Raw genomic sequence first — 25,798 nt, 5'->3', positions numbered from 1 at the left:
TTATTTTCTGCTTAAACTTGTGCATTTACTACGATATATATGAGCAACATGGATAAGATTATTAACTTTGTTTCTTGGAAAACAAATGGTTTAAAATCATCCGATTAAACGGATAAAGTATTTGAAGTATTCCACGGAATGAATGCTAATATTATCTTTGCACAAGATATTCATGTGAGGAAGGAGGATTGTCAGCATTATTTAGGTTTTTGAAGTGACAACAGTATCTTTCGAATTCTCAAGCTAAAGTAAGAGGAGTTTTCATTTTTATAGATTCCTCAACCTCTTTTAAACGTTATGAAACAATTTCAGATCCACAAGGTAGATTTTTGCTCCTTACTGATTTACTTTTCATCCAAAAAATTGTTTTAGTTAATGTTTATGCTTCGAATATTGACTGTCCCAAATTTTTAAAATGTTTAATCCCTCGATGGACAGATCTATGTCCATTCATGTTCTTCCGAATAAATCGGCCTCTCTCATCCACTCCTTTATGGTTATTTCTGGAATCTCTGAAATTTGGCAATTTCTACATCCCAAGGATAAAAAATTTCAATGTTTTCGCATGTTTATAATAATTATTCCGGAATTGACTATTTCTTTATTGATCATCGTTTCCTTGCGGACGTTATTGATTGTAACTACGACTCTATTACTATCTCTGATCATACACCTTTGAAGCAATCTATTAAGACAACGGATTCATCCTCAATTGTTAAACCATGGAAGTTCAACTCCACATCAGTGATGAGACTTTCTAAACTTTATTAAACAACAAATTGATTTGTTTTTTTTTCAACAAACTTTACAGAACAAACTTCTAGGGGAATATTATGGAATACTTTTAAAGCTTTTATCCGTTGACAAATTATTTCATACTCTGCTGGAGTCAGAAAACGAATTAACACTGAAATACATATGTTGGTTGATAAAATTAAAGAAATTAATAAGACTTACTCTGTGACCCCTAGTAAAGAACTCTGTAAAAAGAGAGTTGAACTTCAAATGGAGCACAGTTTGCTGACATCCTCTTCGACTGAAAATCAGTTAGTTAAATCTAGGACTCAATTTGTAATCATGGGGAAATATCTGATAAATTATTGGCTAATCAATTGAAAACTCTTTCAGTTAAACGGCAGATCATTAAGATTCGTTAACGAGATGGCACTTTGACGATTGATTATAAAGAGATAAATAAAGCATTTCAAGATTTATAACTCTCTATATCAATCAGAATTTTCCGATGATTCTTTCATAATGGATTTTTAAGGATGCGTTAACTGCAGGTAAACCACCGCAATCTTTTTATGACGCCTCCATGTCTTTACTTCTTAAAAAAAAATAGACCCTACTGAATGTGCATCATATCGGCCAATATCCTTGCTGAATATGGATTCCAAGATTTTTACCAAACATTTGGCCAGTAGATTGGAAAACATATTACCTCAAAGTATATCTGAGGACCAAATGGGATTTATTAAAAATCGTTATTCATCTTTTAGAAAATTAATTAATATAACTCCGACTCCTACATCTAGAAACCCAGAATGCGTCATTTCCTTAGATGCTTAAAAAGCGTTTGACAGAGTTGAATGGCAATATTTATTCCATACTCCGCAGAATTTTAACTTCAGCCCGACATGTATATCATGGATTAAATTAATATATAATAACCCTTTGTCTTCGGTTCTTACCGACAAACAAATATCTCCCATTTTTCAGATGTTTCGTGGCACGAGTCAAGACTTTTCTTTTAGTCCTCTACTATTTGATATTGCTTTAGAACCCCTAGCCATTTCTACTCATTCAACATTTTTGGTACTTTACTTTACTTCACTTTATTGTCACCAAATAATTGATAGTAGAGCGTACAATTATCACAACGATATTTGATTCTGCGATTTGCGCTCCCTGAAGGACAAATCGAATTAAATATAATAAAAAATTAAATTATATGTCATAATTACAAAATAGAAAAGGGAACGTAAGGTAGTGCAAGTCAGGTCCGGATATTTGGAAGGTCGGGCCCAGATCCGTGTCAGTATCTCTTCAGCAGTCTTATCACAGTTAGAAAGAAGCTGTTCCCAAATCTGACCGTACGAATCTTCATGCTGCAGAATCTTCTCCCGGAGGGAAGATGGATAAAAAGTGTGTTGGCTGGGTGGGTCGTGTCCTTGATTATCCTGGTAGCACTGCTCCGACAGAGTGTGGTGTAAAGTAAGTCCAAGGATGGCAGATTGGTTTGTGTGATGTGCTGGGCTATGTTCACGATCTTCTGCGGCTTCTTCCGGTCTTGGACTGCACAATCTCCGTACCAGGTTGTGAATCACCCTAGAAGAATATTTTCTACTGTGCACCTATAAAAATGGTGAGGATTTTAGGGGACAGGCCAAATTTCTTCAGCTTTCTCGGGAAGTAAAGGTGCTGACGGGCCTTCTTGGCAGTGGACTTTGCCTGGTTAGACCAAGTCACGTAATTTGTGATATTCACCCCGAGGAACTTCAAGCTTTCGATTTCTTCCACCTGCGCACCACCGATGTAGATGGGGTCGTGCGGTCCGCTACACCTTCTGGTCAACAATCAATTCTTTCGTCTTGCTGACGTTGAGGAATAGATTATTGTCTTCGCACCATGCCACCAGGTTCTTAATTTCTTTTCGGTACTCAGAATCATCATTACCCAAGACACGGCCTACAATTGTGGTGTCGCCAGAAAAGCTATATGTTGAGTTTGATGGAAACTTGGCGATACAATCCTGGGTGTACAGTGAGTACAGCAGGGGGCTGAGTACACAGCCTTGTGGGGCACTGGTGCTCACATTTATTGTAGAGGAGACCTTGTCCCCTAATTTTACAGCCTGGGTCCTGTCTGTGAGGAAGTTGTGGATCCAGCTGCAGATCTGATTGCTAAGACACAGGTTCCGGAGCCTAAGAATCAGTTTATTTGGAATGATGGTATTAAAGGCAGAGGTTTAGTCAATGAAAATGAACCTTACGTTTGCGTCTTTATTCTCTAGGTGTACGAAGGAGGAATACCGTGCCAGAGAAATGGCATCTGCCGTTGTCCTGTTGGTCCGGTAGGCGAATTGCAAAGTGTCCATGTTGACAGTTCGGTTATGGTTGATGTGTAACTTAACCAATCGCTCGAAGCTCTTGATAGCAATTGATGCTACAGCCACAGGTCGTTAGTCAATTAGGCATGCTACCTTGCTTTTCTTCGGCAGCGGGATTACCGTTGCATTCTTCAAACACGAGGGAAACTTGTACTGAAGCAGGGGAAGTTGAAGATGTCAGAAAACACTCCAGCGAGCTCGCTTGCACAGGCCCGGAAAACCCGTCCCGGGACGCCATCCGGCCCATCGCCTTCCTTGGATTTATTTTCATGAAGGTTCTTCTGACGTCTTCCCGGTGACGATGAATCTTGAAGCCACCAGATCTGGTTCATCCAGAGGGGGCGGGACGCACCTATTCTGTTCGAAACTTGTGTGGAATATGTTAAGTTCGTCAGGAAGAGAAGTGCAACAGTTATTGATATTACCCATGGGGAAGGGCCATATAAGCTATCACTATATGTTGATGATTTGTTATTATACATCTGTGATCCTGTTATTTTAGCTTTTCTGTCTATAAAGTGAATTTTAATAAGTGAATTATTCCTATTAAATATGCAAGTTCTAATATATAACAATCTACTATTTAAAGTAGTTACAGATATCTTTACTTATTTGGTATTAAAATCACCAAGAAACATAAAAACTTATTTAAACTTAACTTTTCACCTTTAATTGACCAAATCAAGCAACTTGTTAGTAGATGGTCAACATTGTCTTTCTCATTGGTTAATCGAATCAATGCTATTAAGATGACAGTTTTACCTAAATATTGATATTTATTTCAGGCACTACCAATTTTTATTCCTAAATCTTTTTTTGATATTATTTATTTCAAAATATCCTCGGATGTGTGGCAGAACAAAAATCGTAGATTAAGTAAAATATACTTACAGAAGTCTAAGAAAGAAGGTGGTTTGACAAAGCCATTTTACTACTGGGCAGTCAACATGCGATATTTAATATTCTGGAAACAGGAATCGGAGACATTACAAAGTCCACAATGTGTAAATTTGGAGTGTAAATTTGTACAAAGCTTTTCACTGTTCTCTATTTTAGGATCTTCTCTTCCCTTTGTTTTTTTTTCTAAACTGAATAAACAAATAACTAACTATAATTAAATATAAATTACGAATATGGTTTCAATTTCGTAAATTTTTTGCTTTGGAGAAGTTCATCCTATGAAGCCCTATTATAGATAACTTTTTTTTTCAGCCCTCTTTTATGGACCAAGCCTTTGAACTATAGAAAACCCGAGGTATAACATGTGTTCGTGATACATTTTTAGATAATTGATTTATGTCCTTTGAACAGTTGTCCAATAAATATAATTTGTCTAGAACACATTTTTAAATTCTTACAAATTAAATTTTTTTGAATTATATGTTACAGTCCGTTCTGAATTTATACCCAATTGATATTACGAAAAATTATAGGTTTGAATCTCTGTCAGAAGGGTTTAGTAGCCGTCATTTATAATATGATGATGAAAATACAACCATGGATGTCAGATAAAATGAAGAAGGAATGGGAAAGAGAAAATCATTGCTCTTTACCTACAGAGCAGTAGGAGAAAATTCTAGAGTTATTTAACTCCACTTCTATTTGTGTCAAACATGCCTTAATACAATCAAGGTTGTACATAGGGCTCATATGTCCAAGGACAAACTTGCTCGATATTTTTCTCATGTTAATCCAAACAGTGACAGATGTCATTCTGAAGTTGCATCATTGACTCACATGTTTTGGTCTTGCCTTGTTTTCAAAATTACCGGAAACGATATTTTTGGCATTATTTCAACAGTTTTGAATATTAAATTGCAACCTCATTCTATTACTGCAATTTTCGGCTTAGCAATAGTGGATAACAGTTGGTTACCCCCTCAGCTCGGCGAATGATTGCATTTGTCACATTGATGGCTGGAAGATCTGTTCTGTTGAACTGGAAAGAAAGTTATCCCCCAACTACATTTCAATGGTTTTCCCAAACTATTTCTTGCTTGAGTTTAGAAAAAAATTAAAAATGTCATTTTTTACGTCTTGCTCAAATTTGAAGAAACCTGGAGACCAATTATTCAGCATTTTCTTATGAGTTAATCTGACCTTTACCAAACCTTATTCTTATCATCTTTAATTATTTGGATAGAGGTGCAGAGTTATTGACATTACTGTGTATATTTCATATGATACAATAATCCATGTCGGTGAGGTTTTTTTGATTTTTTTCCCAGTTTTGTAACAGTTTGGGAGGTTAATATATTTGAATTATTAACTGATTGCATTTGTATTCTAGCCTATCAATTATGTACTCTCAACGTCTCTGTATTCGATATTTTTCTTTTTATGTTTGTTTGAAAGCTAATAAAAAGCTTTAAAAAGAAAAATAAATATTGACAATTTGAGTATCGAGTTTTTGAAAGTGAGTCTGTAGGTTGTGAGATCTTTTCAGTGTTGGGTGAGAGAAGTTACCTTCTCTCGTTCAGCAGCCTGGGATGGCCGACGGGTCATAGCTGTTCCTGAACAGGTGGTGCGCTACCGAAGGCTCTCCTGCCTCCTGCCCGATGGTTGCAGAGGAAGAGAGCATGGCCTGGATGGCAAGGGTCCTTGAACATGAATGCTGCCCCTGGACTAAGGAGAGAACGTGAGGAAGTCCTGGACAGATTTTAGTCAGCGCAGTAGAAAGCTGAGAATCGTGACCACCAGGGTACTAATCGCTGGATTGCTGGCTCTGGCATGTGCCAGTGATGGTGAGGATAGGAAGAATTGCCAGGTAAATGTGTTGCTGATGAGTTGTTGTAGGGAGCAGGCAAGGATTCAGATTTAAAGATCATCGGGAACCCCTCTGGAGAACGTAAGGCCTGTACAAAAGGGGCGGATTAAACCTGAATATCAATGTGGGGGGGTTTGCTGAAGCTGTTCGGGAATGTTTCTGGCAGGGCAGTGGGAACAAGAGAGATCTTGCTGAATATGAGGCAGTTAGTTTACTAATACTAATGTATATTGAGGCTCCTAACAAGGAGAGGCTAATGACAGCAAATAATTCTGTCAACACGATGAGTCACAAAGAAAAAGGTGGACAAAATCGAGAACGTTGAATAGAGGGTGAAGGTATTATATTTTAATTCACACAGCGTGGGGAATCAGGTAGATGAACTTGTGTGTATGATGCTGGTGTGGACATTACTGAATCGTGGAAGAATGAAGATTGCAGCTGGGAGCTTAAAGTCCAAGAATAGGCACTATGTGTCGAAAGGTCAGGAAGGAAAGCAGAGGAGAGGCGTTACTCTGTTGGCAAAAAAAAAAAACAAGTGAATTGAAATCATTGCGGATAGAACTATGGACCTGCAAGTGCAAGAGGCCCTGATTGAAGTAGTTGTGGAATTGACTGGAAAGCTTGAGGTAAAAGACCCCAAAGTGGAAGTAATCATAATATAAAAGATTTTAGTCGGAGAAGAAGATGCTGAACGCAGATGTATCAATATTACAGCAGAGAAAGGGATTTAGAGTATTGAGAGAGGAGTTGGCGAGAACTGATTGGAAAAGAACACTGGAAGAGATGATGGCAGAGCAGCAAATGCTGAAATTTCTGGAAGCAATTGAAGGCACAGCATATCTAGATCACAAACAGGAAAAGTATTCTAAAGGCGAATCGGCCAAGAAGAGAAGTTAGAGCCAACATTAACCCAATAATGGACTATATATTACAAAAAGAATTGGTAGATTTTACGGGATTAACAAGCTTTTACAAACTAATTGGAACAACTAAATATCAGTTAAGAACCTCTAAATAGAATAGGAAGGTAAGCTAGCCAATAATATTAAAGAGGATGTTAAATGTTTATTTAGAGTCATAAAGTGTCAAAGAGAAGCGAGAGAGGTAATATTGGATCGCTCTAAAAAGGTACTGGAGAGATACCAATGGGGGATATGGAAACGGCGGAACACCTGTACAAGTATTTTGCATCAGCGTTCACTGTGAAAGACACCAGCATGAAGTGAGTTGATTCACTATTCCTCGGGAGAAAGCTTCGTTGAACTTCAAAGTTCAGAACATAGGTAAGTCACATGGACCAGATAGGGTTAACTTCAGAAGTTAACCACGTGGCCTCCTTATCTACTTTACTTCTCAAAAATAAAAGGAAATGGTTGTTTCTTCACAGCTCTCTGAGCAGAGTATTATCTTCTGGTGCGATCAGCCCAACTTCCTCATATCGAGCCTCTTGGAACTTCTACCGAGGTGGACTAACTCATCTACTCGGCTCATTCGGAATTAAGACCGCCACCATTGCTAAATTAGCATCCAAATTCCCCACAACTCCCTGATGTACCTGGAGCACGCAGGAAATCCCACCGTCGAATTTAAGGTCTGAGTGCAAGTATTCTATACCACTAAGGACCGGTGACGGAGCAGGAGATTCCAGGGAAAGGTGAGATGAATTTCCATGGGTTTTATATTAATTTGGAAGAGTGACGTCTGATCACGGTTCTTCAGCGTGGCTGTGTTCCGGAATTAACATGAACTTCCTACTTTCGGGTGTTTTTTTCAGAGATAACTCAGTTATCCAGTGAAGGCAGGACAGTGGGATTGTCAATATGCAGTTCAATGAGGAGAACTTCAGAGATTACAGAGGCTGTGCTTGTTTTTTTATGTGTTCGAAGGACGCTGACCGATGACCTGACAAAATAAATTAAGATAACAGATGCAGAGATAGTGTGTACAGAATCGCTTTCCCACGGTAGGAGCAACGTTAACAGAAAGGCATGTATTTATCTTGAGGAAAGGGGAATTAAGTCGAATATAAGGGATAGTTTTTTAACAGTTTGTTCTAATTGCCAATTCGATTCCGAGATACACCACCTGGACAAACCTCTCCGGCTCTTCGAGAACGCCCCGCCCAATTACACCCGTGTGATCAATTGACACTCCAGAGTCGCAGGACTTCTGGGTTTGAAAGGCTTATCACGTAAGGAACGTGTTATGGTGCTGCTCTTCTACTCACCGAAATTCAGAAGAATGAGAGGTGACTGTATTGAAACCTGAGGACTGTTGAAAGGCCTCAATGCAGTCGATGTGGAGTAGGTGTTTCCTACGTTGCGGGAGGCTACGAGGCTCAGAAGGGAGGGCTGACCTTTTAAATAGGAGATTCGGATTAATTACTGTAGCCAGTGATTGGTGAATCTGTGACATTCATTTATGTACTTTTTAAGATGTAGGTGATAGGTTCTTGATTGGTCCGTGTCTGCTCGGAAACAAGTGGAAGGGAAGAGACTGGGGCTGAAAAACAATATGGCGGAGTAAATTCAATGAGCCAAATGGACTAGTTCTACTCCTATATCTTACGGAATTATAATCTTATGTGTGAGGAAACTGGAGCACCCAGAATAAACCCACGCAATAGCGGGGACAAATTCTAAACTCCCTTCAGACAGCGGCGGGAGATGAACCCGACTTGTTGGCACTGCATCAGAGTCATGTTAATCACTGCGCTACCATGCTGTCCATTATGAACTGACACTTTGAACGTGGCTGCCAGTGGAGTTGACAAACATCATATGGATTGGTGTAAACGGGGAAATGGGAGGCATGACCTTCTAGGCCAAGGACCTGTTGCTGTAGTGATCTTGTAGCGATAGTAATAGTAGTAATATTTGCTAGTGATGTGCTAGTGATGGTAGTAACGGTGATAGTGGTAGAAATCCTTTATATGATGATGAGAGGAAAAGATGGAGTAGATAGTCAGTATCGCTATTTTTCAACTGTTGAATTGGCCAGTACCAGAAGGCGTGCCTTTAAGGTGAGAGGGGATAAGATGAAAGGAGACGTGCAGGTAAGTTTTTTGTTCATAGAGCGGTGGGTGCCTGGAATGTGCTGAAAGAGTGGTGGTGGAGGCAGATACATTGAGAATGGTAAGAGCCACTTGGATGGGAACGTGAATGTGAGGGAAATGGGCATTGTGTTAGCAGACGCCATTAGTTACGTAGGCCATGTGCTTACTTACTTAATTGATTTGGTACAATATTGTGGAGTATTCTTGTGCTGGATTCTTCTGTGTTCGTGCAAACGTCCTGGGCACATTTCTGTAGTGAAGGTGACTTCGAACTTTCCAGGGTACTATAGTTGTCAACATAGACCGGAGAGCGGCGGGCGGAAGTAAAGGATGCTGGGAATGGCGAGGGTGATGAGCCGCGGGAGGGATTTGGGACTGGTACCAGAGAAGGAGGGCCAGGTTCGGTATTGGGAGCGGTTGCTAGCACGGATGTAAACACGCGCTGACCTGAGACAACAGGGAAGGTCATTTGATTTTCAAATAGTTTGTTGTCCTTACAGAATCGCCCTTTGGTGCTTTCCGCTTCCTCGCATTCACTTCCCCTTTCCTCCAAGCATGATTCCCTTCTACCTGCCCCCTTACCAGTTTCGGTCCACAACCCATATGAGAGTCAGGTGTATCGTCACTCACAAACAGTATATCATGAAATAATTTTGTCTTTTGGCGACAGTGCAATACATCAATTTACTAAAGTGCCGTGCAGTAATAGACCCTTCCGGCCCAACGAGTCGCAGTGCCCAGCAACTTACCTGGTTAACCCGAGCCTAACTACAGGAAAGTTCAATAAGGTCAATTCACCTAAGAGCCAGAGCGTTTTTGGAATGTGGGAGGAAAGCGAAGCACCCGCGTGAATCCGGCACGTTCACGGGAGCAAGAACTAGTACTGGTAGTAGCTTGATCGCTCCAGTCCAGTAGATTGTTCTTCTAAGGAATTGTCATCCTTGGGTCCTCGGCGGGCTGTAGAGGCCGATGCAAGATCCACAATACGTCAGTGGTCGGGTGCATTTCCTTAATGCAGATCGGCCGCGCGCGACTTTCTCTAATGTACGGCCATGCATCACATGGTCGTTGACAGATCGGGGACATGCCGGTCAGGGTTAAGTGGCCTGGAATGCGAGACGACTGTGGTCTCTGCGCTGCAGCAGACTTCCGCCAGCCTCACTGCCGTTGCGCTCTGTCAGGTTTCTCTTTCGTGTTGCATCCCATCTCTGCTCCCCATCCTCTCGTCCCCTCTTCGCTCTCACACCTCCTCCTGAATTCGCCACCTCTCCATTCTGCACCCCTCTCACTTCCACGATATCTCATCTTCCAGATCCGACAATGTCGTTCTCTGAAGGAATGACCAGTTCGACGCTCGCTGGGAATCTCTCCTCTCACAATTCCACGGCCGATGGAAACAGAATGGAGTGGGGAGCACCTTCCGTCCTGTCAATGGTCATCTTCACCCTCACCGTCCTACTGGGCGTCCCGGGCAATGGCGCAGTCATCTGGGTGACGGGCTTCAAGATGAAGAGTAAGGTCCACACGGTGTGTTTCCTGAACCTGGCTCTGGCTGACCTGATCTATTGCCTCACCATTCCCTTCAGAATGGCAAACATCTCCCTCATCTGCTTTGGGGGCAATGCCTACTTTTCCATGGAGTTTATTAGGACGTTGACGTTCCTCAACGCAACCGCCAGCATTTATCTGTTATGTCTGATCAGCATCTGCCGCTGCCTGGCTATTACTCGGCCTTCCTGGTTCCAGCAACAACTGAGCCTCACATGGGCTCGTGGGGCTTGCTTCGGAATCTGGATCCTAGCCTTCGCCATGTGCAAGCCCGTCCTCCTGCTTCAGGATTGGAAGAAGAAACTGACTGTCTTGCAGCCATTTTGGTTTGTTTTCATCTTCGGTCTTCCCCTTCTAATTATGATCACCAGCTACTCCCTGGTTGGTTGTAGGCTGCAAGAGAACAGGTTCGTAAAATCTAAGAAGTCTGTCTGCCTCATCATCACCGTTGTCATCACCTTTATGATCTGTTGGATCCCGAACACTGTCTGCAACCTCGTTGCAATCGTGAAACCGATTCCCCCGGACCTGTCATTATTCACTGTTGCCCTGGCCTCCTTCAACAGCGCCCTCAACCCGCTTCTCTATGTCTTCGTTGGCCGCGAATTCCACCAGGTCTTCAGGCGCTCCATCCTCACTTCGATTCATCTGGCCTTGGCCGAGCAGAGGCTGGAATCGGAGACCCAGCCCCAAACCCCCAACCTCGCCTCAAATACGAATGTCTGAGGGAGTTCTTCGCGGCTAGACGTCCGACTGATATCCCCTGACTACCGACACAGTGGACAGTCGAATGCAGTTATGGTCGGCAGTGGAGGCTTTACTACACTCTTATCTTAATCTCTCAGAACTTAAAACACAGACCACTCGCTCAACAATGCACCGTACCAATTCAGTCAGTCAATAAATGGTCAATTAACCAAATACCCTCCGCCTGCACAATGGAGATATCCTGCCTTTATGCTGATTCTACCTGTCTAATTATCTCTTAAAGGTCTCTAACCTATCTACAATTACCACCATTCCGGGCAGCCTGTGCCAGGCACACACCACTGTCTGTGCAATTAAACTGGGCTTTGTATATCCTTCGGAATGACGCCCTCTCACTTTAAATGGACGTCCTCTGGTATCAGACATTACAACCCTGGGAAACACACGGATTACCCATGCCTTTCTTTATCTTCTAAACGTCATCCCACCGCCCCAGTGAAAATAAACCAAGTGTATTCAACCTCTCGTAGTAGACGATGCTCTCTAATACAGGCAGCTTTCTGGTATACCTCCTCTACACCCTCTGCAAAGCCTCGACATCTTTAATGCAATGGGCGACCAGAACTGCATACACCTCTTTCACCAAGTAGTCCCAATGTTCCTATGACCTCTCACCCTACAAGTCATTTTCACCCACAGAACTAGATGGTTTTTATCTTACCCTTCTCGATAAACTCTAAACAGACCGTCGTGCGTGAGAATCCCATTAAATCAGCAGTTTCTGATTTCCTGGTGGTGGCTGATGGAGTAACAGCAATCTGTCGATGCTCTAAATCTAGTTATCATACTATTTCCAACCTGTCCTGAAACTTCTTTTTTATGTGTGATATTGTTTTCATTATGGCTACAACGAGAGACAGAGGTAGTAAAAAGGATGATCCGCTGCTTCGCTGGATTCTATTGTGGATTTGCTGCAAATCATAAACGAGGAGCCTCTGAGAAGTTTCAACAGTTCAGCTGTGAATTTAAAGTAATGGATGGTAAATTGAATTCTATTCAACAAACTGTTAATGAACACGATAAACGCATAAAAATAATGAAGCAATGTTTTCGTTTCTGCAAACGGAAGTGGATGAACTGCAAAAGATTTATGAAAAGTAATCGACGTCCAACGAAAGTTAAGACAGAAGATTGTCAACGTGGAAAATAGAACTAGAAGGTACAGCCTACCGGTTCTGGGTCTCGAAGAATTAACAGAAGGTAATCGTCCTACGGAATTCTTTGCAAACTTTCTACGAGTACTCCTTCCGGAAATGTTGGCGTCTTTGCCTATGATTGATCAAGTTCATAGGTATCCCGTGTTTAGAACTCATAACAGAGATATACCAAGATCAGTAATAATCTGTTTTCATGAGTTTACAACAAAGGAACTGTTAACATTTGATTCTCGACGATGAGGCATGATTGTCTACCTTGGTTGCAAGATTAGAATTGTGGAAGGCTTTTAACAAGGATTCCCTTCGCTACCCAACTCGACTCAGAATCACACAAAAATGGATCTTTGGAATCGTTTCGTTCGACTGCTGAAACACAAAGGTGTTTTTTTTTCTTTAAATCCGAAGGCTAGCTGTTTAGTTTGTCCTTACATGAAGTTTCAGGATTAAATGAGAAAATATTAATTCTCAAATGCCGTCGTAGGGGCATGATTCGTTATATGTTGGAATATTAAGATTCTCGAAGACGATTTGCTTGAGTTTATGCAGGAACGTGCTAAGTGTAAGCTGCTTTGTTGGAATTTTTTAACAAGAGTTTTAGAGTTTCCCATGGCTACCCAGTTTGACTGAGAATCTCACTAAAGTTCGATCCTTCGAATGGTTTAGTTCGAGAATTGCACCAGAAAGATTTTTTTTTTAATTTGAAAGCTAACTGCTTAGCCTGTTTTCCCATGGAGATATAAGTTTAAATGTTCAATGACTTTCTGTATGAAGAATTCTAGGGTTTACTTTTGGTAAACATTTGTAACTAATTTCCTTTTGTATTTTTAATACTGTATTTTTGTTATACGATAATTGTTTGGATATTCTTTAGTCAAGTTTGAAATATATTTTAAAAAACATTGAAACTAATTGGAGCGATCACTAGGTTTTTTTGGGAGGGATGTCAGTAGTAGCAGATGCTGGCCATCTGTTGGTCGGTCTTCTTTCTTGGGAGGTGGGCGGGGCATGACTATTTTTCTTATACGCTTTTTTCGATTTTTTGTTAGTTAATTTGTTGCTTGGTTACCATTTCTCAAGGTTTATGGATTGGTTTAACTTACATTTTAAACTTTCCTTTAAATAATATAAAAATGAACCAAACTTCTAATTTACTTAGATTTAACGTGAGGGGTTAAATCACCCTGTTAAACGTAATAAGATTTTTGCATATATTGGGGCATTTAAAGACCCTATTATATTTTAGTAAGAAACTCACATCTGCAAATGCGATCATCTACGTTTTTTAGCCGTTGGAACGGCCTTTGTTTTCATTCTTTTCAGGACAAATCTAGCGGAATTTCATTCTTATAGGCAATACATTTTCCTTTGTCGAACATGAAGTAGTGTCTGATACGATTGGACGTTTTGTTATAGTTTCAGTAAAACTAAGTAATAAAGTAATCGTATTGCCAATGTGCATACCCCAAAAGTAGATGATCCGGATACATTCAGCGTTTATTTTTCGTCTTTACCAGATCTGAGTCTTTCTTCTTTGGTGATGGGAGGATATTTTAACTACTGGATAAACCCAAGTTTAAACCTATCATCTTCTAAACCAGCGTCTCTTAATATGTCAGCTTTGTTTTTTGTTTAATTTTTTTATTGAAATGTGGTATTGTTGATATTTGGCGTTTCTTACACCCTTTAGATTGGATGTACTCGTTTTTCCCCATGTCCATCATACATATTCCAGGATTGATTACTCTTTATTGATAGTCAAATGATTTCATCAGTTCCTTCCTGTGAATATAAAGAGAATGCTGTTTCAGATCATGCTCCTGTATTTCTGTCTTTAAGTCTCCCTGGTCGTCCTCAAGCAAACACATTTTGGCGTATTAATACATCTTTGTTATCTGATAAGGATTTTTTTTAATTTCTAAAGAGGCATATTATTTTGATTTTTGAAGAGAATAAAAGGAATGATACTTCTATTCGTACTGTATGGGATACTTCCAAGGCCTATATTAGAGGACAAATGATTTCATATACTGCGATTGTTAATAATGAAGCTAATAAAGAAAGATTTGAATTAGCCAAACAATTGAAACAATTAGATCAGAAATCCGCTACGTTCCAGATCCTGTTTTATTTAAATGACGTGCTTAAATTAAAGCTAAATATGATCTTTTGTTAACATTTCCAATTGAAACTCAACTTTTGTTATTTGCAACTCAACTCAATTGACCACAGTGCAGTGTGTTGGACCAACGGGATCAGGGAACCTCTGCAAGACTGATGGTGTTGTGGTGTCTGGTCCGCAAGTCAGATGAGATCCTTTCCATGGATGGGAGGAGGGTGAAATAAACATGAGAACTTCGCCGCATCTAATCTAACGTCACTGCGAGGGCGATGAATGAGTGGATATTCTGGATCGGATGAGGGACACTCGGAAATTAAGCGCGGACAAATTGCTTTATAAAAGGGATTTAAACTATATCTGTATTAAAACCCTACATATTACTTTCTATTTTGCAGCCTGTCCACTCACCTGAAAGTTTGTTAACCCACACAGAATGCTGGAGGGGTTCGGCAGTTCAGACAGCATCTATGGAGGTGAATAAAGAGTCGACCTTTCGGGTCGAGGCCATTTTAAATAGAGCTGCGAATTGGACTGGAGAAGAAGGAGGCAAATGTCAGAATAAGACGGTGGGGGAGGCTATACTGAGTAGAGACTGGTACGTGATATTTGTGGCCAAGTGAGCGTTTAGATGGGTGGGTGAGGAAGAGGGATGAAGTAAATACTTTGTATTTGTTATTTGAAAAAAAGTAAGAGATGGAGAAGAAGGAGTCTGATAAGAGAGGGGAATAGAACATGAAGAAATGGAAGGACGGGGAAGCGATTTGCTCGAGAGAGAATGTAGTACCAGAATGGATAATTGAAGAAAAGAGAAGGGGAGCAGAGAAAATTATGGGAAAACATTAAAACCATGTTATTTTGTTTTTTATGCACGTACCACAGTGAAAATGTTTCCGCAATTATACCCGTCTGCATATCTCATAAGTTGATATATTTCGTTCGTTTCACCTCGCAGGAAAAATTAAGACCAGCTTATCCAATATCTCATCATAACCTGCAACCCAAACAAATTTCCAGAGATTCTCCTCCTCAGCTGATCGTATCCTCCTGTGCTACGGTTACCAGTATTACACACAGTTCTCTAAAGCCGGGCAATTTAATGTTATGCACACAGGAGTGGGGAATATTGGAGAAGTCATGTTGGGCAGAATATCTTCATTATGATGCTCTCATTTGCGGGTTCAATATCTCACGCTAGGTCACTTTCACTTTCCAGTTTTAACATTTATACTCGCAGGTTATCCCTGTCTTTCGCCTGTTGCTATCTCCGTCTTAATACTCTTTAACTGGACGTCTCTTTCTTCCGTTAGACTACTGCTAGAGGTCGTCGAAATGACTGGATATTATCCCTGTTCTGGTTTATAACAATACCCGGATGCGTTCTCTCCCTTCCCATCACGAACTGAACATTAACAGTCAATCCCACAGGATTAGGGATCTGCCGAAAACTGTTGGGATAGAGGCTGTCTTTAAGCCTGATTTAATTTTCTTTCGATGGGATAGTGGAGCAGAGAGAATGTCTTCAGTTCAAGGATATGTTGTTATGTGGGCGCTTTACTGGGCCAGACAGGTGTGCAGACAGAATCTCTGAAGTGGAGACAAGTTGACCAAATGGGCCGGTCTGCGACAAAAAGGGAAGCACTGTCAGTTAATTCATCGGGAGCGTTTAGTACGACAGCCTGAAAACACCCTTTGTTTCAGGTGTGTGGTACAGACCAGACATCTGTACACTGCAGGGCTGTGTTGCGCTGTGTGTGTACATTCGGGAAACCAGCACATGTGTAAAAGGTGGGAAGTTCTGCGCGCGTACCAGATTGCACATTGCAGATTGCGCATGCACAGGGGCACAATTTTGCGGATACACACCAGTACACCAGGGAGCGCTGCTGCGAGACGTGAGGACAGTCAAATTCCAGTGGAGATGGGTACAGCATAGGGAGGCGTGTGGAAACACAAGACAACGGAACAGTGGTAAACATGTTTGGATCTCCCTCCAATATGGTGATTTTGTTATCGGCTCTGATCCGATCAGCGATAATGTTATCGTCGGCAAACCTAAATATGGCATGGAAGCTATGCTTAGCCTTAAAGTTATTGAATCTGAAGCAAATTAAGCAGTGGGCTCAGCACACAGTCTTTTGTGGCTCCTGTTCGGAAGGAGATTGTGGAGCAGATGTTGTTGCCAATCCGAAGTGCTGGGGTCTGCATGTGACGAAATCGAAGATCTATTTTCTCACGGAGGTATTCAGAACAATTTCCTTAAGCTTACTAAATATTCTTGCTTGGGCAATGAAATTAAATGCCGAGATGTCGTTAATAAAGGTCATGTTAATATATGCAGATTTGCTGTCCAGATGTTCCAGCTTTGAGCTCATTTCTGATCGTAGCCAGAGACTCCAATCAGACTTGTTTGAAGAAAACCCTGGGTTTTCCCCGAACAGAAGCCCTGAATGAGATCCGAAATATGCTGAGAAGCATATTCTGAATCAAAGAAGGGTACAAGAAGATTACAAGAATATACAAAGAAGGGTACAAGAGGTGAAGACACAATTTCTGGACGCCCGGTCTTCGGGCTGTTTATATCTCCCTCTTAATCGTCTCTCACTTTCCAAATCGACCTCTGCTGGATGTCGCCTCATTGTCTGAATATTAGCCCTGCTCCAGTCTTGGATCTTAACTCGTGCACACTTCCATCCTTTTCCATCTGAGGAGTCATAGTAAATCTTGTAACATCGGGATAGAAGCTGTCTTTGAGCCTGCTGTTTCTATTTTCTTCCGATGGGAGAAGGGTAGCAGAGAAAATGACTGGTGTTCATGTAGATTTTGTTATGCTGACTTCTTGCCGTGTCAGACCAGTGAGTAGACGAGCGTATGGAGTTGAGATGCGTTGGCCCGACAACGTGGGAGAAACTTAAAACTGACCCATCTCCCCCGGCTGCCAACCCCCACCCCCACCCACGCAACACACCGCGTTTTAAGAGCGGGCGGAATGAACTTAGTCGCAGGTAGGCAAGAAGGGGTTAATCGCCTGAATATAAAGGGAGGACCGGGGTCGTTAGTTTAACTCGAGATCCTTAAAACTGCATTATGTTACCTAATTAGAAGCTGTCGTGCAACTTCATTCTCTCTGGCAATTCCCTTACTACCTATGGCTCCCTCTCCCTCTCTTTATTTATTGTGTCCTCTTGTTCGTACTCTCTGCTGCACTCATTGGACCCGCTCTCCCTTATAAGCGCCTGTTTTTTTTTTTTCTTTTCCTCACAACCAGTGTCAACCCTCTCTCTCTGTACCCCCTTTCCTTGTCTCTGAGTCCCTATGTCGCTCTGTTCCTCCCCAACGTGCGTTACTGTCCTCTCTTTAACTTTTACGTTGCCTTGGACACCTCTTGTGATCCACGGTTGTGTCTTTAAAATCCTTCTTCTTGTTAGGAATGTGTATATTCTGTGCCTTCTGAATTGCTTGCAGGCTTTTCAGCCATTGCTGTTCTGCCGTCATCCCTGCCAGTGTTCTTTCCATATTGTAGAAACATAGAAAACCTACAGCACAATACAGGCCCTTTGGTCAACAAAGTTGTGCCGAACATTTCCCTACAATTCTGCCCATCTCTCTCTCTCTCTCTCTCTCTCTCTCTCTCTCTCTCTCTCTCTCTCTCTCTCTCTCTCTCTCTCTCTCTCTCTCTCTCTCTCTCTCTCTCTCTCTCTCTCTCTCTCTCTCTCTCTCTCTCTCTCTCTCTCTCACACACACACACACATGCTGCTATTATTCTCTTTACCCCACTGAAATGCTGATACATCTGACTTCAGATTTCTTCCAAAATTTCAGGGTAAAAGAAATCATTTATCATCATATTATGATCTATTTTCCCTAGGGGTTGTGTTATATTAATCTTTCGGTTCAATTTTGCTTTTTTGTCCAACGCTCAATCCAGAACAGCTGATCGTCTGGGGGGCCTAACCACGAACTGCTCTGAAAAGCCATCTCGCAGGAACCTTAGAAATTTCCCCTGACTGATTTTCCAATCCACCTGGATATTAACGTTCCCCTTGAGTAATGTTCCTTTTTACATGCATTTACTAACTCCGGTTGTAATCTGTAGGCTACGTCCTTAATACTGTACAGGTGTCTGTGCACAACTCCCGACAGGGTTTAACTACCCTTGTGTTCCTTAGTTCTATCCACAATAATTGTAGATCTTCCGACCCTATGTCACCTCTTTCTAATGATTTGACTGCATTTCCTTAACAACAGAGCCACACCGTACCTCTGCCTTCCTCGCTACGCTTCCGATACCATACGTATCTTTGGGCATTAAGCTATAATCATATTCAAATTATAAGCTATGAGATATTAAGATATAATCTTTCAGCCTTTAGTCAGTTTTGCCGAAAAATTCACACCTGCCAATCTGCAGCTCTGCTGCAAGTGCGCCCAGCTGATTCCGAATGTTGCACGTAATCAAATACAACACCTTCAGTCCTGAATCACCCGGTTTGATTTTGATACCGTTTAAGGTGCATCTCACCATCTTCACTGGAATTTTGCTCAATCAACATTCTGTCCTCACTACATATTACTTCTGTTTGCAAATCGGCTACCTCATCTTCTGCACTATTACGTACCTTTTCCTGCGATAGTCCCTCATTTAAATACAAGATGTTCATGACACTAGGTATTACATGCTCAATCTTTTGATTCCTAACTTTGTCTGAACGCTTACCAACATCGGCCTCCATAACCCCTCCACTAACTGTTCTGGAACTCAGATTTCCATTCCCCTGCAACTCTCGTTTAAACTCCAGCGTGCACAATTAAGAAACCTTCCTGCTAGTTTATCAATACCTCTCCAGTTCAGTTGCATACCGTCTCTTCTGTACAAGTTCTAACTTCCCTGAAAGATCCAAAAGTCTTATGCTCTCCCTCCTACACCAACGGCCTGGCCACGTATTAAACTGTATAATCTTCATGATCCTGCCGTTTAACGTAGCACCTAACTCCCTGAACTCCGTATGCTGAACCACGACACTCGTTGACCCCAGGTCATTTTACGTACATGGACCACAACTGCTACCTGTTCACCTTCCCATTGAGAATGATGGGGACTTGATCCGACCTATCAGGGACCCTGGCACCCGGTAGGTAACATATCATCACGCCCACAGAACTTTGCGATCGTTCCCCTGTTTACACAGAGTCCCACTCTACCTTCCTACCTCCCCTTCCCTGCTGAGTCACAAAGGCAGATTGAGTGTGTGGAACAGGCCCTTCCGGTCGATTAAACCGCGCCCTACAGAAAACCACCTATTTAGCACTGGCCTAATCACAGGACAAATTTGCAAATACCAATTAACCTACCTGGTGATCGGCATTTGGATTGCGAGAAGAAACAGGACCACTTGGGGGAGAAAGTCCATGCGTTCCCGTGACGGATGTACTAAATGTTCTCAGAAGACGTCGGAATTGTAGTCGAACTCAAATGCAACGAGCTGTAATCGCGCCTTGCTGTCTGCGACGCTGCGATGGAGCAGTAGATCAGTTACCGAGCAAAAACAACTGAGCAAAGGAGCAAATATATTGGGAGATGGAGACACAGACACCGGCTTTCAGTGCGTCGGAGAGGGTAGTGTTTCACAAAAATATGCGGAATATAGGTAACCCTGCTGCTGTCTGAGCCACAACAGGTTGATAATATATTAGTTTTAAGAGACATGCTAACAAAAAGACAGGATTCTCAGTTGAAAGTGTGGCAGTGAGCAATGGGTGTTCCTAAACACAACTGTAAAAGAAGGAGAGTTGGGCATGGGACCAGCAAAGAAATGCCAACAGAATCTCCACGGAATACATCGCCGGGAGAGGGAAAAATTTTGGCTGAGAAGACGATTGAAGTCGACTGGAAAAAAAGGGGACACGGGGTCGATATCTCTGCAATCAGCCAGGTCTGAGGATCCTGGCAAGTTGTACTGGCGGCCTAGACCACAGTAGGGGTTATGGGATTTAAGAAGAAAAGGAGGGCTCTATATTTGTTTATTTTGCTGACAACATCCAAGGTCAAGTTCCTAGGGCGTGTGCACATGTGCTGAGTGACATCCCAAGGACATCTTCAACACCGCTCATACAGGACATATACATATATAAACGGGACCACACCGCTCAAACAGGACATAAACATATATAAACTACTGTCCAGGCCACTGAGAGCAGGACAACATATCTTGGTGCGCAAAACCAAGCGGTGTTAGTCAGCTGACTAACAGCTGACTTCGGAGAGCATATAAAAAAAAACAGAAAACGTTCTTTAAACAGCTCAGCGCGGCCCACGGTCCCCAGAACCACAGTCGCCATTATCTCAGTGCAGTATTTGGCTTTCAGATTCTGGCAGCGAATAGCCACAAATCGGTCAAAGGTGAACATGATGGTGAACCAGACGGAACAGTCGGTGGCTGCGTAATTAGGACCGCGTGGACATTACACACGGGGATGTTCCTCAGGAAAGTATACGCATCCAAATAAACAATCGGAATCTGCCTCAGGACCAGTTCTGAGATAACAACTAGGAGATCGGCTGCTGTCATGGCCATCAGGTAACGAGTGACTCCTTTAGAAAGACCGCACTTTCCCCGGGACAGGACCACAATCGTCAGCACGTTCATTATTGGAATTGAAAGAAACACAAGCATGTCAGTGGGTAAGCAGCAATGTCAGAAACGTCACAGACAGCAAATATCCCATTCGATGCTGGGAAGTTAAACACAGAACTAAAGTCTATAAACGGCAGCTTAGCATATAAGTCCCTATTTTTCCAGGTGGGATAGGAAGGAAGCTAATACATCTTCGGTAGATTAATACCAGTAGTGTGAACTGAAAGGGTCCAATGCAGCCAGGAGAAAAGCCTCAATGCGCTCTATGAGTCGAAGGCTCAAAGCACTTCAACTGGCATTTCATGATTGCTAGTTTTTTCGCATAGTATGTTACCTTGACTGACACGGATATTCACAGTGGTGACAAAGGGATGCAGTTTTGTTTATTTCAAGTTGGAGAGGGATGTGAAGTTTTGAAATCAATGCCTTGTGGTGCCACCATATTTAACTCCTTGTGCAAATCAAATTGACGACAAATCATTGACGTCCTTCCTATAATGGCGTGACTAGTACTATATGCAATTCTCCCGATGTGGCTTAATTCCAGTTTTATAGATCTGTTAGATAACTTCCTGACTTGAACTCAATATCTCAGATAATAAAAGCAAGCATGCCATTTCCCTGCTTAACTGCCTAAAAACCTATGTAGCCACTTTCAGGGAGCTGTGTACTTGGACGCAAATATCCCTATGCTCTTCCCCGTCTTATACTACGAAGGTCATAGTGTACAGTACATTAGGGCACTGTACATTGAATTCCCTGTATGACAAAAATTCAATTGTCTTTACAGGTTTCCTTTCTCTGCCTGCATATCTGTAGTGCTGATCTTAGAAGCTCATCTAAGATCAATCTAACTGTTTCCTCCTGCATCGGACCACCTAGCGGAGTGTTGTCGCAGCAACAGCCATGCACTCAACGTCAGTGAGACGAAAGAGCTGATTGTGAACTTCAGGAACGCGAAGGCGAAGGAACACATGCCAGTCGTCAAAGAGGGATCAGAAGCGGAGAGACTGATCAGTTTCAAGTTCCTGGGTGTAAAGATTTTTGAAGAACTCACCTGGCCTTGCCGCTCTAAAGAAGGCAAGGGAGCGACCATAGTTTATAGGAGTTCGAAAATATTTCGTAAGTCAACAAAAACATTCAGACACTTCCAGAAATGTACCCTGCAGGTGGAAGTGGGGGTGCTACAGCACAGGTCTAAAATAAGCTGCAGAGGACCGTATATTTAGTCAGATCCATCTTGTGTACTTGCCTACAAAATTCCCAAGACATGTTGAAGGAACGGTGTCTCATTAAGGCAGCGTCCACTATTAAGGTCCCCCAGCACCCAGAGCACGCGCTTCACTCATGGCTGCCATCAGTTAGGAAGCACAGAATCCTCAAGGGACGCAGCCAGCGATTCAGAAACAGCATCGTCCACTTTCGTATCGGACTCCTAAATGGATATTGAACCCGTAAACACGACCTGACATTTTAAAAGGTATAGCATGTTTGTTTTGATATTTTTTAATCTAATCCATATACACAGACAGTAATTGGTTCACTCAGTTATTTACTTTTCCTTCCATATTATGTATTGCATTGAACAGCTGCGGCTAGGTTAACAAATGTCACGACACGGGCGAGTGATCATAAATCTGATTCTCATTCCGATACTGATTCTGACTGTATAATCACTCTGTTCGTTTACATTGCCAACACTCCTGTCATTAGCACTCAATTGCGCCAGATCCTCTACTTTTTTCTTGGTTTCCCGAACAAGAGGATTGGTGTTTGCATACTTGGTCATGAAGAAACCCGCCAATTTACTCTCCGATATTGGCTCACAGAAGTTTTTCAAATTTTTAGATGACATGCCATATCTTTGTAAAGTTCTAAGAAAGTAGAGGCGCTGTCATTCTTTCTTCATTATGGCACTTTCGTGCTGGGCATAAGGGGGAGCCTCTAAAATTACAACAGAGAGGACCTCACTAATATTATGTGAGCAGCAAGCGGCGGACAGGTTTTGAAGTTTTTAAGAAGACATCGGTAACAGATTTTATGACATACGTGAGCGACGATAAACCTGATTCTGATATGGGTATTTATTGCGGACTGGCAGTGGGGAAAGGGTAGGGAGAGGGGTATCATTGTTGGGAACAGAGGGGAGCGAGCAGAAGGCACCAGAAATACATTTTGTAATGACGAATATAATGTTTATTTGTAATAATTTGTTCTTGCTCTGTGACTTACGGCTTGTTTTGGTGGTAACCGTGCCGGTGGCCTCCCTCGCCTGGGCACTCCTTTCTTGCCACGTGTCCCACAACCACCTCGGAAAACTCCACCTTCGCTGCTCCCAACTTCCTTTGCACCCACGAAGTTTACCAGCTCGTTCTCCGCTCTACTTTGACAGATGCTTACTGTGTAAAAGTCTTATGCACCCTAGCTATATAAACGTGTGAATAACTTACGCATGGTAATATATATTTGGGGTAAATGGGCAATTTCATTCTTGGGTGTGGAATGGACGCCATTGACGTCAACGGTGATAATTTCTAAAACCAAAGGAAATGAACGAAATGTTAAATCCTTAGCTACATTTACAAACAGGAAAAGATCTGGGGATGCTGGAATCCAAAGCAACATACACAAAACGTTGGAGAATCTCAGTAGGCGAGGCATCATCTATGTAAAATAATTAATATACATTTACTCGTGAAAAGGACATAGTTTCTGAGTTCACTGGAGGGTTCTGTGCTATCTGAGAGCACATCAATTAGAATGGACGAAATGTAGGAGATTTTCATGAACGTTCTCCGATCCTGACCATCTATTTTAAAGGACATTATGGGGAACGAGCAGATATTGTTGTGCCCTTGGCAGGGATCTTTGTTCCCTCCTTTTCAAAAATTAATGTATTGCAAGGCAAAGATACATTAAATATTCCATCACTATATTATGATGCCGAGATAAGTCAAGTAGCTACTGGTAGAAGAACTTTTCAACAGTTGTCAGTCATCTAATGGATGGGATTCAGATGGACAAGATCTACCTTCAGAGACAGGTAGTGTCACCGGAAGGGGGTCAGCTGACAGAATGGACAAGGAATAGAGAAGTGAAATACTGACTATGGAAGTGTGTCGTGGAACGAATGATTAATGCGCAGAAAAAAAAAATAGTTTCTAATTGTGAAATCAGAGCTGCATACGGACTCACGAGTCTTGCTCGGGATTTCCTGAAGGCAAACATGCAGGGTAATTCGGTACTAGCGAAGGCAAAAGCAAGGCTGACATTCATTTCACGACTCAGATTTGATGCCATGAATGTGTTCATGCCGAGTCATTCGGTGTTTTTCAGAAAAAGGTTCACAAGTTCTTAATTGGTCAGGGGACTAACGGCTTTTTGGGAAAGAGGAGGAGGTTAGGGTTGAAGATCAGATTACCCGTGATGGAAAATTGGAGGAGCACGATGGACTAAGAGGCGCAATTCTGCTCCGATATCCTGTGGTTTCATGTTCATGTCCCTTGCAATTAACCATTGGACATTGACTCAAAGCCTTACTAAAGTGCCGAGGGTGGCTTCTACCGTGAGGCCTTCATTAAAATGCTTTGCTAAATCCTAACTTCTTTGTTACACTGCAGGAAATGAAGCAGAAAGACACCTTCCAAACTAAGTCATCTTTAGAATTTCGTTAGATAATAATAGGACGTTGTTGAGTCATTCCCTGTTCAGATAACCAGATCAGAAATTTGATACCAACTCAATGGAGGCAATTAAACGCGAAGGTTGAAGTTAAGACCTATGTGCAAGTGGATGTGTGTGTGTGAGAGAGAGAGAGAGAGAGAGAGAGAGAGAGAGAGAGAGAGAGAGAGAGAGAGAGAGAGAGAGAGAGAAAGAGAGAGAGAGATAGAGCATGCCATTGGGGGCAGGGTTTCAACATGGATAGAAAACTGGTTGGCAGATAGAATGCAAAGGGTAGCAGTGAATGGGTGTTTCTCGGACAGGCTGGAGGTGACTAGTGGGGTACCACAGGACTCTGTATTGGGACCACAGCTCTTTACGATTTATGTCAACGAGAGTGAGTTTGTTTTTTAAAGCAAGATCTTGGTGAATGATATTTGCCACTTGTTTGTACCTGTGCTGGAACGAGATTGAGTTGAACTGCTGCATGATCCTGGAATGTGTTGGATTGTGTCTGGTTTTTCTCGGCATTTTCTGCACTTACTGCCATGTTTGTTTGTATTTTTGATTTTTTTTTCTTTCTTTTGTTAACCACCTTGCCCTGTAATTCTGCAAGGCACCCCTCTGTTTCTGAGAAGGGTTCTCCAACTCTCAGTCAGATTTCCATGGTTCGTTCACCATACCATTCTTTATATTCCTCACCAATTTATCCCTAACATCCTGCAAGAGATCCTTAAACATCGACCACATGTCCATAGTACATTTCCCTGCAAAAAAAAATCATCCCAATTTACACCTGCAAGTTCTCGCCTTATAGCCTCATAATTTGCACTGCCACAATTAAAAATTTTCCTGTCCTCTCTGATTCTATCCTTTTTCATGATAATGATAAAGGTCAGGGAGCGGTTATCACTGCCCCCAGATGTTCACCCACTGACAGATCTGAGATCTGACCAGGTTTGTTACTTAAAACTAGA

At 42.0% G+C, this 25,798-nt stretch overlaps 1 protein-coding gene across 1 annotated transcript; it reads left to right on the top strand.

Moving 5' to 3' along the window:
• The first annotated feature begins 10,257 nt into the window (after positions 1-10,257).
• On the top strand, positions 10,258-11,211 carry LOC132386178 (C3a anaphylatoxin chemotactic receptor-like). Its single transcript, XM_059958469.1, has one exon. The coding sequence runs from the start codon at positions 10,258-10,260 to the stop codon at positions 11,209-11,211; it is 954 nt and encodes a 317-aa protein (XP_059814452.1).
• Positions 11,212-25,798: the final 14,587 nt, after the last annotated feature.

Source organism: Hypanus sabinus, unplaced genomic scaffold (assembly GCF_030144855.1).
Source record: "Hypanus sabinus isolate sHypSab1 unplaced genomic scaffold, sHypSab1.hap1 scaffold_105, whole genome shotgun sequence".
Classification (NCBI taxonomy): domain Eukaryota; kingdom Metazoa; phylum Chordata; class Chondrichthyes; order Myliobatiformes; family Dasyatidae; genus Hypanus; species Hypanus sabinus.
Note: the sequence above shows the minus strand (reverse complement) of the source record. Positions and strands in the feature narration are given on the sequence as shown.